The following is a 13933-nucleotide window of genomic DNA, read 5'->3' as shown; positions in this document are numbered from 1 at the left end:
AAAAAAAAAAACAGTTCATGCCGGCAATTATGGGAAGATAGAGAAAAGGTATTTTGTAAATCTGGTTATTATTTTTGGTAACATATTTTTCCACAGCAACTAAATGTTTATCATACATTAGATTTATAATTGTACACTAATGGTCACATGGAAATAAACAATGCTATGCACTTTAGGACCTTTAGGAATCTGAAAACTGTTCAGCAACTGCTTTTGAAATATGCTAAACCCCTCAGTACATAATGCACACAGCCCTAAAAATATTACATAATGCATCAAAAGCTGTTATTACCCCTCTGGACTTTCTTACAATGATTTTGACTTCAAAGGTCTAGTCAGAAATACCTAATGAATACATTAACTTGTACAGAGTACATCACCCTCGCTCATCTATCCCTCTCGCTCAATTAGATCACATATACTTAATCTTACGAACAGTCTGGTTTGATTTCTCTTTGTGATGCTTAAGCCTTGCATCCTGCTTTACCCCGACAAACCCTCTTCATTAGTTCCTCCCTTTACTCTTCATCATTATCAAACACAGCCGAGAGTGTCAAGAAGACACACAGCTAGTAAATGGTGGTTAATATCAGTGCTGATGTTGTATTAAAGCTAATGTCCTTAGGGCATCACACTCTTAGTTAAGGTTTAGAAAAGAGACCTGGTGAGAAGCGTAAAACTTCCCTTAAACAACATAAAAGACAGCTAATTTACACCTGCAGAGGCTAAAAAGCAGAGAATACCTTAAATGATCTTGAGCAAGCTTGGTTCAACCGATGTAATTTGCATGAAAATCAACATTAGAATTACCCAGACATGCCTTTGATGCACCATGATGACATCAGAACAGTCCCCGACAGAGTTTTTGGGTATACTTGTCTGAATTAACACACTGAAGGGTATACTGTTGGCTTTAATGCAACATTTATTTAAAGCATTAAAAACACATTACCACTGCTTGGAAATGCCATGATGATTTCAGAATGTGTAATACAGGTTTGCCCTAAAAGAACGGCTGTCCAAATCTCTCAACACATCGCTCGTGTTAAATGAGATGTGACTAATGAGTAATGGAACAAACAGGAAAAAAGAAAGCAACATCTAACATTCATTAAATGCATCAATGTCCTTCCTGTGCCGTCACCCACAGCTTACAAAGAAAAATAGGTCATTCAGGCTGGAGCATCTGAACCACATTTCAATGGTCAATATAGGGTCACTGCATATAGAGCGGATTTACTTCTCTATTGCAGTTCAACAAAATGACTAATTCAACAGCATGTTTTCCCACTAACAGCAGCCTGCACATAACAGAGTAGTTTGTGCTTTTGAAAATAGATAAACTACTCATCAGCCATTACTCCAGTGTCCAGTGTCACATGATCCTTCAGAAAGTTTTACTATTGATGTTGAAAGCAGTTGTCCTGATTAATATTTCTGTGGAAATTGTGATATATATTTTTTTCCTTGATGTATAGAGCTTATAAATCTTATGTAACATTATGTCTTTACTGTTGCTTTTGATCAATTCATAATGCATAATTGCTGAAATATTATTGACCTCAAACTTCATACTTTCATTCATGAAATATTGTACCCTCATAAACAAACTTTTCATTTTAATGTTCTTCTATCCTTCTGTATTCCAGAACAGTACCATCTAAACAATGCCGGCTTCCCTTACGGTACACCGGCCGGACTCCCTCATCCTCAAAGCAACCTCAGCATACCAGGCCTGGCGCTGAATAAGTACAACTCTCTGAAAGCAGTTGGTAAGAACAGTGACATGCTACTGTGTGCACAAACATACTTTATTCACAGATGCTGAATTATTTCATGCTCTGCTGGATGTCATAAACAACAGTCCCTGTCTGTCAGCTTCTGTCTTGACTTTTAAGTTGTTGTGTTTTCTGTTCCTATTGTTTCTGTATTCATTACCTATATTCAGTTCATGTGTTAGGTTTTGTAGTCCTTTTGTTGATTAGGTCCCCTTGTTAATTAGTCTTGATTGTTGCCAGGTGTGTCTTATTTGTTAGCCCTTGTGTATTTATACCCTTGTGTCTCCCATGTTCTTTGTCAGGTCTTGTCCTTCATGGCTATATGTTTGGTGAGCTTATTCTGTTACCTGGTTCTCTGGTGTCCGTGTTGGATTTGTTGAAGTTTATTCTGTTAAAAAACCTCACTCCTTATGGATCCAGCTGTGAGGATTAAGAGTCTCCGTCAAGGAGATCAAGGAGATCGGAAGGACTATGTGACTTTATCTTATCGTACTGGCTCATTTGGCCAAAATGGAGGTGATCCCTCTCATGATTTCATGATTTTTTTTAACAGGGGGAACCAATCAACAAAAGGACTACAAAGCCCAACACAGGAACTGAACATAGGCAGTGAACACAGAAACAATAGGAACAGAAAATCCTAACACAAAACCAGTGAAACAAGACATGAATCATGACAGGACTACAGTTGGGGCACTTTACTCTGTCAGTCCCGATATTATTTAACATCCCAGTGCCGGTGGCTACACTCTTACACTCTACACAGACGTGTACATTTGAGTGTTTTCCCAGGATCCTCACTACACAAAAGGTGTTGCTTATCCACTGCCACACTAGATTGTTTGCCTCATCAGACCTTTATAATGGCTTAGTGTAAAGAGGTATAATGAGGGAAATTTAGTTTTATTTTCAGTTCAGCTGCAAATAATCTAGTTCTTTCAGGTAAAAGAGACGATTCCTATAAACATTCTCCCTTGTTTATTACATCTCATTCAAACATTTTGATGTTTTTATTGTTCACGATGCATAGTATTTATCTTTGTTTGGAAGGCAATCAGTGGCCACTTTCACACACAAAACCCATTAAATTGCCCATTAAAACTTATTCTCGTAAATTTACCACATCCGCAATTCACACAGCACCAAAATGCTGTCAACTTTTAGTAATATGCCGGAAATTACCTTTAAATAGACCCTTAATCTGTCAACTATTTTCTTCATCTGCTCACATGGAGAAAAGCTCTTTTGTTTCAGGTTCTGTCTAATTTGCTGGTATTCTCTCCACAAAATAGAGCTGTTGTAACCTCTGTTCCCTGATGGAGGAAATGAGACATTTTGTAGATGTACTGACACTAGGGTTCACACTTGGGAGCTCCAAACACCTCTGATACTTAAGAAAAGGCCAATGAGAATTGGCGAGTGAAATTTGCATGCTACTCCCTGGACATACGAGTATAAAAGGAGGTGGCTTGCATCCACGAGACAGTGCCCCGGCCATTTCAGCGATTAGTTCAGTGTTGTGGCAGGAGGGACACAATGTCTTGTTCCCTACATCAGGGAATGAAGGTTACAACAGTAACCAAGATGTTCTCAATCTGTCAGTCACTTTGACATTATGTCGATCTACTGACACTAGGGGTCCCTTTGGAAAACGGCACAACATGCTGAACCATGTCACGAGGTTTGGTGGTTCAGATGTCGGGCCAGATAACAAGTGCACTCGCTACATCATGACTTTCCCAATGCCCCACATATGCCGTGTAGTCTCTCATACTACGTAGGGACAGAAAGAACAGTTCTTCCAATAGGAACAGGTCACTTCAGCTGTTCTTTTTGTTATTTTTTTAACAATTTGTTTTCATTATTTTTATTGTTATTTAACCACCTCAGATAGGGGAAGGTGCTATGTGCAAGCAGTACATCCGGCCAGTTTCCTGCAGCTTACCTGTTCGTACCTGATAACACACAGGACAAAACTGGCTCAAACCTGGAGATTCTAAAATCTCACATAAGTATTGTGTGTCGACCAGCCTGCTGCTCTGCAGATGTCTGTTAGAGAGTCGCCGTTCGCTAGAAACGAGGATGCAACACTTCTCGTGGTGTATGCTCGCACTCCTAGGGGGCATGACACCCCTGGGCCTGCTATGCCAAAGCAATTCAGTTGATTCAGTTCCGTTGTAAAGATCATCAATTATTAAATGAGTTCATTTAATCTATAAAGTAGTTTTGCCAAAAATGATGACATCTTCCAGCTCAGTCAGATCAGTACAGTCAGATCAATAATATGGTTGAATATTAAATGTCCCCAACTAAGCAAACCAGAGGCAACTGGCAGGGAACCCAAACTCCATCAGGTGACAGAATGGAGGAAAAAAAAAACCTTGGGAGAAATTAGGCTCAGTCTAGGGTACCAGTTCTCCTCAGACCAAGGAATGAACATGCTGTCTGGACCTGTCTGGTTCTTGTGGTCTTTGTTGAGGATCTGTGCCGATGGCTATCATGTCGACAAGGCCTTCACAGGGGATTGCCTAGTAGATACGGTCTCTGACATTCAGGGTTGCGTTTTGGTCGTGTCTAGGTGCAGGTCCACCATCTGATCTGGATGGACCAGATCTGGCTGACTATGGTAACCTCGGGATAAGGAAGAGACAGACAGACTAATATTCGAGTAGATGCCATTCTTCTTACGATGTAACAAGTACATCGGATGTTATAGGAAGTGTTCCCGGTTTTGGTTGACCTAATTTATGCAGCCTAACAATCATTTAACTGATTTGAATAATAGAAATTGATAATGTGTTAAGTGTAAGCCAGGTTAAAGAGTTGGCTTTTTAGTGTAGATTAAAACTGACAGAGTGTGTCTGCTTTCCGAACAAGGCTAGGAAGTCTATTCCACGAATAAGAAAAGCAGTTGATTTTGATATTCTAGGTATTATCAACTTGCCAGAAGTTTGAGATCGCAATAGACGTGAAGGACTATAATGTGTTAAGAGCTCGCTCAAGTACTGAGGAGCTAAACCATTTAATGCTTTGTAAGTAATTAGCAAGATTTGTCATTGAGAGCATATGTCGAAATTTAGATATATTTTTAAGATGGAAAAATGGGGCTTTACAGATGCTAAAACTGTGGCTTTCAAATGAAAGAATGGTATCTAAGAGCACACCCAGGTTACTAACTGAAGGCGGAGACTTGACAGAACATCAAGTGTTAGACAGTATTCTAGATCAGGGGTCTTCAAAGTGTGGGGCGCGCCTCCCCAGGGGGGCACCAGAGCATGCCAGGGGAGGCACGGAGAGTGGTAAAAATAATAGCCTAATAATTAGTTTAAATTAATACATTTAAAAAGTTATATTGTTATTATTCTGAAAATAAGGCCTTGTTTACACTGAGGCCCACTGTCTTAGACTTTGAAAACCCCTGTTCTAGATTATTACTTGCGGAGGTTTTTGGTCCAATAATTAGAATCTCTGTTTATTCAGAATTAAGTAGTAGGAAATACAAAAACACGCTGCAAATACTCAGAACACAAGCAAATACAGAAATGCGTGAATATTAAATGTGGCTCCAGACATTAAAATAAACACAAAAACCTCACCTCAGGTCATCAACAACACTACTGACAAGTACACACTGAACAATAAGCATGCCCCAGCCAGGTTCGTCTCTTGTTGGGGTCACCTTGAAACATTTCCTTGGTGGTCTGTGCTACTTGCAGCGCGTTTCTGTATTTGCAACACGTGTTGTCAAAATGCTGAAGATGTTTTCTTCATTTGCTGGTGTTTTTTTCTATTTGCATGCGTTTTCTTCAGTTGAAGTGTGTTAATCTCTCTCGACCACTGTACATGTACCATCCATAAAAGCTGATCAGCGTTAGCAGCACGGCCCAAACTGCAGCAGCGATCGTGACGTCTGATAGACAGGTGTCGACCGCATCCGGAAATACACGGGTGAAAAAGTAACTTTAAAAAGATCCGTGTTTGCTCTTTTAGAGGATATTTCTCTTTTACAGAAAAACTCTTATCAGAGAATATTCTCTTTTGAAAATTTCTCTTTCTAGTTGCTCGTTGAATCGCCCAGAGGAACTCTATTGCAATTATATGTGCGTGTGGGAGAGAGAACCACTGAAATGCGAATAGGAATCCTACGAAGCTTCCAGGCAGAGGTAAATAGATAGAGAATCACAGGCACCTCTTCTCGGCTCCGAAGAACAAATCTGAATGAGTAGATGCAAGCCACCTCCTGTTATACCTGTGTGTCTGGGAAGTGGAATGAAAAATTCCACTTGACAATTCTCATTGGCCCCATTAAAGAGCTTGAGCATTTAATCCAGCTGACGACATAACTGCAGCACATGCTTATAATGAACAGAACGTTTTTGTAATTTGTGAATGCTAATACAGTTTATCGTTATAGTTATTGTTCTTGGTGTGAATGGGCTTTAACTGAATCCGCTTCTTCAAAACTTTGATATACTCAAATCATTAATCTTACAGTGTTGTAAACGCATCGATACAGAATTTATTTTGGTATTGTTACAATGTCTTCAGCCAGCAAATCAGCTCTGGTAATTTCAACAATGGGTCTTGTTCACACATGACCTCTAAATGCAAAAAGTTAATTCTACAAAAATAGACTGTAGGTGTGAGAGTGCCTAATTACTGTTCTTATTTTCTCGAGTTTGTGATTGGTTGAAAAAACTTTTAAATAATAAATGGCTATTTGCATACTTTGCCAAAGAATGACATATTTTAAAAGACAGCAAAAAAAAAGAAAGAAAAAAAGCTGTGGCCTTGAGAGTTTTTTTGTCCATTTAAGCAGGAGCATTAGCCTGCCCTATATTCTAGGAACATGTCAAGCCAATAGTGTCTGGATCACAATGATTCAGTGACATAATGACACATACATACTACATACACATTATTAGATACTTTCACATATGAACACGTCTGTATCTGACAGAATGGTCTGCAATCAGCACACCGTGGTTATGGTGATGATGAAGATGATGCACACAGACAATACAGCCTATGTAGTAAGCTCAAGGATTTTCAGATGTCATCTCTTTGAATCACTTTGTGGCAAGAAGAAAGTAATGAATGAGAAAAAAGGATAAAAATATAATTTGATGACTATGTTACTTGAAAGAATGCCATCTGACATCAGTTTATAAATTTGATACTGGATTTGATGAGGCTAAGACCAAAAGAGCATCCACAGGAACTCAATTCTTTTTTTTATTTTTGTTTGTGATTCAGGCATCTAGCCCGATATAAAATATGTCCCCTGACATACACACCTTCTAAAACCTTCTGATTTACTCAATACAAGAACAAACTGAACAAGTGCATCTAGCATACATTAATTCAGCGAGACAGAGTGAGCAGCTCGCAGGTAAATACCGTGAGAAGGGAGATAACTCATGTCCGAGGCATGACCTTTAAACATTTCAGGGAACATAAAGTCAGTGTTTAATAAAATAGACAAGCTCCCAATGGACATCTCAACAGGAATACAGACACTGCTGTTTTATGTCCTTCATTAAGACTTGTTTTAATGTTGAGACGCCTAACTCATGGTTCCAATGGATGGATTTTACATGGTGCGCATTATTTTATTAGATCTTTGATGATTTAAAAAAATATATTTTTAAATATGTGTACATGTACTTTAAAAATCTGATTTCAATTGGACTAAAACAATAGTTTGTGTTTTTAAAATGTCATCAAAACGCTTTGGTTAAACTGAAATCATACCAGTCTGGTTTTTGTGAAGTCTAACTAACAGACCTAGAAAATATGATCTTCGTCCAGCATGTATACATGGTAATCGCACTCCAATTGGCCTCAGTGTTGTGCACGTGCTTAAAAAGACAGAGGTGACATGCAACATGCAAACTCTGCAGGACAGTGGCCCTCCAGGAACTGAGTTTGACACCCCTGCCCTACAAGAAACTTTGCATTTTCTCGCAAAGAATGCCAAGGTTTTACAAGCAAACTTAAAGTTTCTCTGGGAAACACAGAACTTTTGTGAGAGAACCCAACAGCAGTGGAATTTACATTTTCCTTTTCCTTCATATTCTTTTCCATCCCCTTGTCCCATTAGGGGCTCCGTTTCCTCATAAAGACTGTAGCTCAATAATGCGAAAACCCACTGTAGCTCAATTACAATCTTATGTTTGTCGGTCTAACTTCTTCCATTTCTTCTCCTCCCTTACAGCCGATACTGCAAGCCGGGGTTACTACAAGAGCTATCCACTAATGGATTTCTCCCAGTATCATTCCCCTCCTGTACCTTTCCAACCGATGTCAATGCACCCAAAAGACAAGTCCTATCTCCACCAGGTACTCCCCTCCCATGACATCCATTCCCCCCTATCCATCTCAATCCCAACCAACCAGTTGGAGAGGACCCGCATCCCAAAAACCATCACCCACCCTCAACTTTCCAGCTCAGCCTTCAAAGCTTGGGATTCTGGACAAAGACACGTCCACCGGCAGACCTCGCATCCAGGACCCTCTGTTCGCCAACAGATCTACAGCAGCAGGAGACAGTACAGCATAAAAACACTACCGGAGTTCATCTCCCAGCCCACGGTCTACGGGGGACAACCGCTGTATCAGTCCCATCCCAAACTTAAGGCCTATCAGACCAACAGCAAGACGGAGGTCACTGTCTGAGGAAACGGGAATGAAGGAAACAACACTGCCGACTGTTAACGGACTGTATGCACAGCGACTAAAATGTCAGGACTGTGTAGTCACCCCTTCTTTTAGTGCTAAACCACTCTAGTTTATATGGTTTCTTCTGTGTTCTACTTTTTCTGGGTTTATCTCTGTCTTTTGTGTCACTGACAACAATGAGGTGAGTTTTCAGACCGGAAGACAGGAATGGTGCCCAAGGCCACATTAACTCAACGGGGACAATGCCATCATCACGTCAGCCTAAATCTAAGTCATTAAGGGACATTATCCTGGCCATCTATATTTAAACACAACCTCAGGATCAATTTTGTTAAAAAAAAAACATAATAAACCTGTTCTCCTACCCCAGGAGAGGCAAAGAGCAACACCCAGATGTCCGGTCTCACACTAAGATTTAAGTATAAGCTTTGCTGAGTGTGTTGAGGATTTTGTGCTCATGAAGAAAGTTTTTTTGAGTTACTAAATTTCACGGTCTTCCTCTCTGGCTTGGGAAGTCTCGGTGTGAGAAAGTCACTCATTAAATCACTAATTTGTTTTAGGGGAATGAAGTTGAGAAAAACCACAAAGACATAATAATCTCGTTTCAGTGGGTTACCTACTTTGTAGAAAAGAACCACGTGAAGCTCTCAATGGTGATGAAACTTGACTACAATTCTGAAAAGGCACCATGAAACATGTTTATACTGAAAAAGACATTCCTGTAAAGCTAAAAACTTTTTCTTTTTCTCAATCTTTTTTTTAAAGGTTTATTTTTGGAATTATTGGGACAGAACTTAACAAGTAGGATGAGATCGGGAAGGGACCACAAGCCAGGACTCAAACTCGGGTCTCCCAAAGCGCAACTGCACTACATTCCGGAATGCTGCCCACAAGGCTATTGACTCTGTCTTAGATACATTTTCTGTGGAATTTCAAGAGAGAAATTGTTTTTTGAGTCTAAATTAGTTTTGACATTCAAATCACTCCAGTCATGGAGTGAAGACATCATCAAACATCCAACTTCATCTTATCTTCCTGTTTTTATCTTTTGATTGCTTAAAAGAATCTGATCTCCTCTGTTTCTCAAGACCGCCTATGTTGAGTCCGTAATGTCATACTGAGTAGTTCACTTTATAGTTGACCAAGGCTGACTGCCTCCTGGTGTGAGGCTGAAGAAATGACGCCAGCAGCTATAAGCAATGATCTGGACCTTAGAACTGGGAATGAAGCACATCATCCTTGTAAAACAAGCTATGCAATGGCAAAAATATCAGCTCTAGTGAATTAACCATCCTTGAAATCAAGATCTCACAAGCACTAGTTGTCTTGTGGCAAGCCTTGCACTGTTTACCTTCTACTCATGTGTCCTTTCTTTTACTTGGATTAGTGGAGTGAATTACCAGAACTTGTACCTCAGATAGGCTACAATGTATCCAAATAAAAAAAACAAGATCTACTTTAATACCATATGGGGAAAAGTCTGATACTTCAGAATCTAATTCTAATCTAATTGTGTTGCATAACCATCTGCAGTGAAATCAGGAAATTGCTAAATATGCTAAAAAAAACCCGCTAGCATGTTTGGAAAATGAAAAACCCAAAGTGATTATTACCGAACACATTGAGTGGGGAGGGAAAATCTAGTTATTCATCTTTACACATACAGTTTACTTGTTAATTGAACGTCGTATTAAAAGCAATACCACACTCACAGTCTGGATATCAGCACGGATGTGATTACCTGTGGCCTTGTGCCTACAGCCAATCAGATGTGCTGATATACAGATCAACAGCACTTGCTAGTGTGATGTTTCTTAAATGTTCGTAGTATTTAATTAAAATATATGTAGGATACTAATAAGTGCTACCTATCTGTTCCTGTACTGTGTCGTGCTTTACTTTTATTCAAGCCAGATATTCATGTGATCTGGACGCTTTTTCTGTTTTCATATTTAAGCATATTAAATATATTTCTGTATTTATGTACATTAATTGTATTATTTATGTAAGAATTGTATTTAAGATTATTTAAGATATTTAAGACTGAACTACACAGACGCTTTGTTCAGAAACTTTTAAAGATATCTGAAATAGGGGTGTTTGTAAGCTATTTGTTACATTGATAATGCCTGTGTTGGTAATGCACTGTGTAAAAAATGTGGTATGTTAATGAACTAGTGGTATAAGGGCTTTGAACAACAATTGGAGAAACCAAAACTGGAATGACAAGCTGAAATCTTTTTTTAAATAGGGTTTTATATTCACATTTTGACTAAATATGAGTTAATAAAACAAACAATAACAACAAAAATAATGCTTGAAATTGTAAATCAACGTTATCAGATGAATTTGACGTAAAACGAGTGTAGATTTGTACTTCAAACAATGTCTCTTTTCAAAATAAAATTTGTCAGATGTCGAAATGGTTTTGAGGATTATGGTTTGGTTTTATTTATAGGCTACTTACTTCTAAGAACTCCCTAAAACCATCAGCACTCACCATGCAGGTACATTTAAGGTGTCGGTCATGGTTGTCGAAGCAGAAAGCAGGAAATCTCATTTGTCTCACACAGCATCACTGAGCCTCTACTTGTCACACGATGATCTGGGATATAATATAGATGTCTTGCGCCCTCTTTTGGCGATACCGCATAGTGTATCAGAAGCCGTTTTATCAATAAAACATTACTTCAAAAAGATATACTGTTTTATTGGGCACACGCACTTGTTTGTTAGTCATTAAAAATATGCTTTACAGCATTCATGTTCCAAGGATAGTTGGAGAGTTCTCCCAAAATATCTCTCATTTCATCACCTTCTTCCAAATCTGCACGAGTTTCTTTCTTCCGTTCCGTGGAACTCATTTATGACATCGCCATTCAATTTATTTGTAGGCCTATGGAAAAAAATATGCCATGAAAATTGAATGGTGACTGAGACGGTCAGTCCTCAACATATCCTTTAGATTAGAAAATCATATAGATTAAGGGGGAGATGCCTAACGTTACATGTCCCTTTAACACTGTAATTCCGTTTCCAGCCTTTTTCCTCATAACATAAATCTCAATTCTCCTCACAGCAGTTCCTTGGTGTTCAATCATTTTTAATGATTTTTATGATATTACTGACATATTTAATATTATAACTGCATATCGTAAAACATTTTTTAAACAGTCAGATGAGAAAAAAATTTGGATTACGTTTTACTGGATTACCAAATTTTCCTGAAGCTTAAAGGAGAAGTTCACTTTTAAAATGAAAATTCTGTCATCATATAATCACCCTCATGTTGTTTCAAACCTGTATGAATTTCTTTCTTCTGCTGAACAGAAAGGAAGATATTTAGAAGAATATCAGTAACCAGGCAGTTTTGGGGTCCCATTGACTTCCATAGTAGGAAAAAAATATACTATGTAAGTCAATGGGACCCAAAAACTGTCTGGTTACTGACATTCTTCTAAATATCTTCCTTTCTGTTCAGCAGAAGAAAGAAATTCATACAGGTTTGAAACAACATGAGGGTGAGTATATGATGACAGAATTTTCATTTTAAAAGTGAACTTCTCCTTTAAAAGGTTGAGCATTGTCATGGGTTTGATTTCCAGAGAATGCAAGAACTAATAGAAAAGCTAGCATATACCTTAAAAGCAATGAAAGTCGCTTTTTATGAAGGACTAAAAATGACAGAACGAAAAATAAATAAATAAATAAATAAAAGTAGAAATAAATAAATAAATGCAGAAATAATAGTGAAAATAAATACATTTTGGTATTATAAATTATGTATTTATACATTTATTTCTATATTTATGTATTTATATATTTATTTATTTATATATGTATTTATTTATACATTTATTTATTCCTACATTTATTTATTTCTGTATTTCCACATTTCTACATTTATTTATTTCTGTATTTCCACATTTCTACATTTATTTTTCCCTGCGCATGTATGCTAATTGACCAATGGCTAACCACGCCCCCTCCACTCACTCGGACAAACAGTCAACATTCGGTAACAGGCGCTTTGGCAGCTGTCACAGTAGGAGACATTTCACAGGAGTCAATTGATGATTTTTTGGAGACAGAAAGATTATATATCATCTCGATGTCACCAAAAGGGCCTTAAATATGCATTGGAGGGTTATATTAATAATTTTATATATTGAGAAGGTCGATAAGCTTCAGCTCCAGAACAAAGATTTACAATTCACAGTGTAAACGTTATAGTTTGGTGCTATTTCGCTTCAAACGCTCGCTTTATACGCGTGTCCTATTCGCTTTGGATTCAAAATGTTCAAGCGTCGAACTAGACGCGGATACGCGCGAATTTGACGCTCTATTCGCGTTTGGTGTGAGCGCAGAATAATGAACAGGCTGCGATGTCAAGATTGCATTGCTGGAATGTGTGTGTGTGTTTGTGTGTGTGTCTGTGTGTGTGTGTGTGTCAGAGAGCGGGCGCGATCGAACAGTGGAAACATAAAAACATACTCCATTTTGTTCATACAGGACATAATTAAAACTGCAAAGTGTTTAGCCTACTTATATTTGTGTAAAACACAACATTGTGCTTTTGTCAAACTGTAAACTCTTGTCAAACTGTAACCTACAACTGTCACCCAACCAAAATCACACACACACGCTGTTTAAAGCCAAAATGACAAGAAAAAACATAAAAACGAATGAAAACCGATAACCGCAATGCATTGCAATGGACGAGGAAGCAAGCAGAGAATGTCCGAGTGTATTGGGTTAGCTATGCGTACTGTGATTGGCTCATCGCGTTTGGGGGCGTGGCTTAGCCATTGGTCAATTAGCATACATGCGCAGGGAAAAATAAATGTAGAAAAGTGGAAATACAGAAATAAATAAATGTAAAAATGTGGAAATACAGAAATAAATAAATGTAGAAATGTGGAAATACAGAAATAAATAAATGTAGGAATAAATAAATGTATAAATAAATACATATATAAATATATAAATAAATAAATACATAAATATAGAAATAAATGTATAAATACATAAATAAATACATATAGAAATGCATAAATAAATAAATAAATGTAAAAATACAGAAATAGCCGTTTATATTACCAAAATTATTTATTTTCACTATTATTTCTGCATTTATTTATTTATTTCTACTTTTATTTATTTATTTATTTTTCGTTCTGTCATTTTTAGTCCTTCATAGCTTTTATCCAAAGCGTCTGCCAAATGCAAATGTAAAACTAAACGTAAAATCATTCACTACAATTATATATACCTTGTTTGCTTAGTTGGCACCCATTCAAGCTCCACAGTTGAATTTTCAAGTTTTTTTTTCAATATAATTTTGAAGACATCTAAATACTTTTAAAAATCCAATTTGCTTCAATAGCAGAATAAGAAATGTCCATTGTAAGTGAATGTGCTGTGTATATGCGAGTAAGTTTAAAACAAAAATACAACAAAACACACTCCCACAC

The 13933-nt window shown here is 37.6% G+C and overlaps 1 protein-coding gene across 1 annotated transcript in view; it reads left to right on the top strand.

The window, feature by feature from the left end:
• Positions 1-10886, top strand: part of shisa8b (shisa family member 8b) — a 30907-nt gene extending 20021 nt beyond the window's left edge. The window contains exons 3-4 of the mRNA XM_084135145.1: positions 1650-1772; positions 7996-10886. Of these exons, the coding sequence (XP_083991271.1) occupies positions 1650-1772; positions 7996-8456 (584 nt within the window). The 3' untranslated portion in view covers positions 8457-10886. The remainder of the gene's footprint in view (positions 1-1649; positions 1773-7995) is intronic.
• Positions 10887-13933: the final 3047 nt, after the last annotated feature.

This window comes from Abramis brama, assembly GCF_963993115.1.
Source record: "Abramis brama genome assembly, chromosome: 14".
NCBI classification, from domain to species: domain Eukaryota; kingdom Metazoa; phylum Chordata; class Actinopteri; order Cypriniformes; family Leuciscidae; genus Abramis; species Abramis brama.
This window is presented reverse-complemented; position numbering and strand designations above follow the sequence as displayed.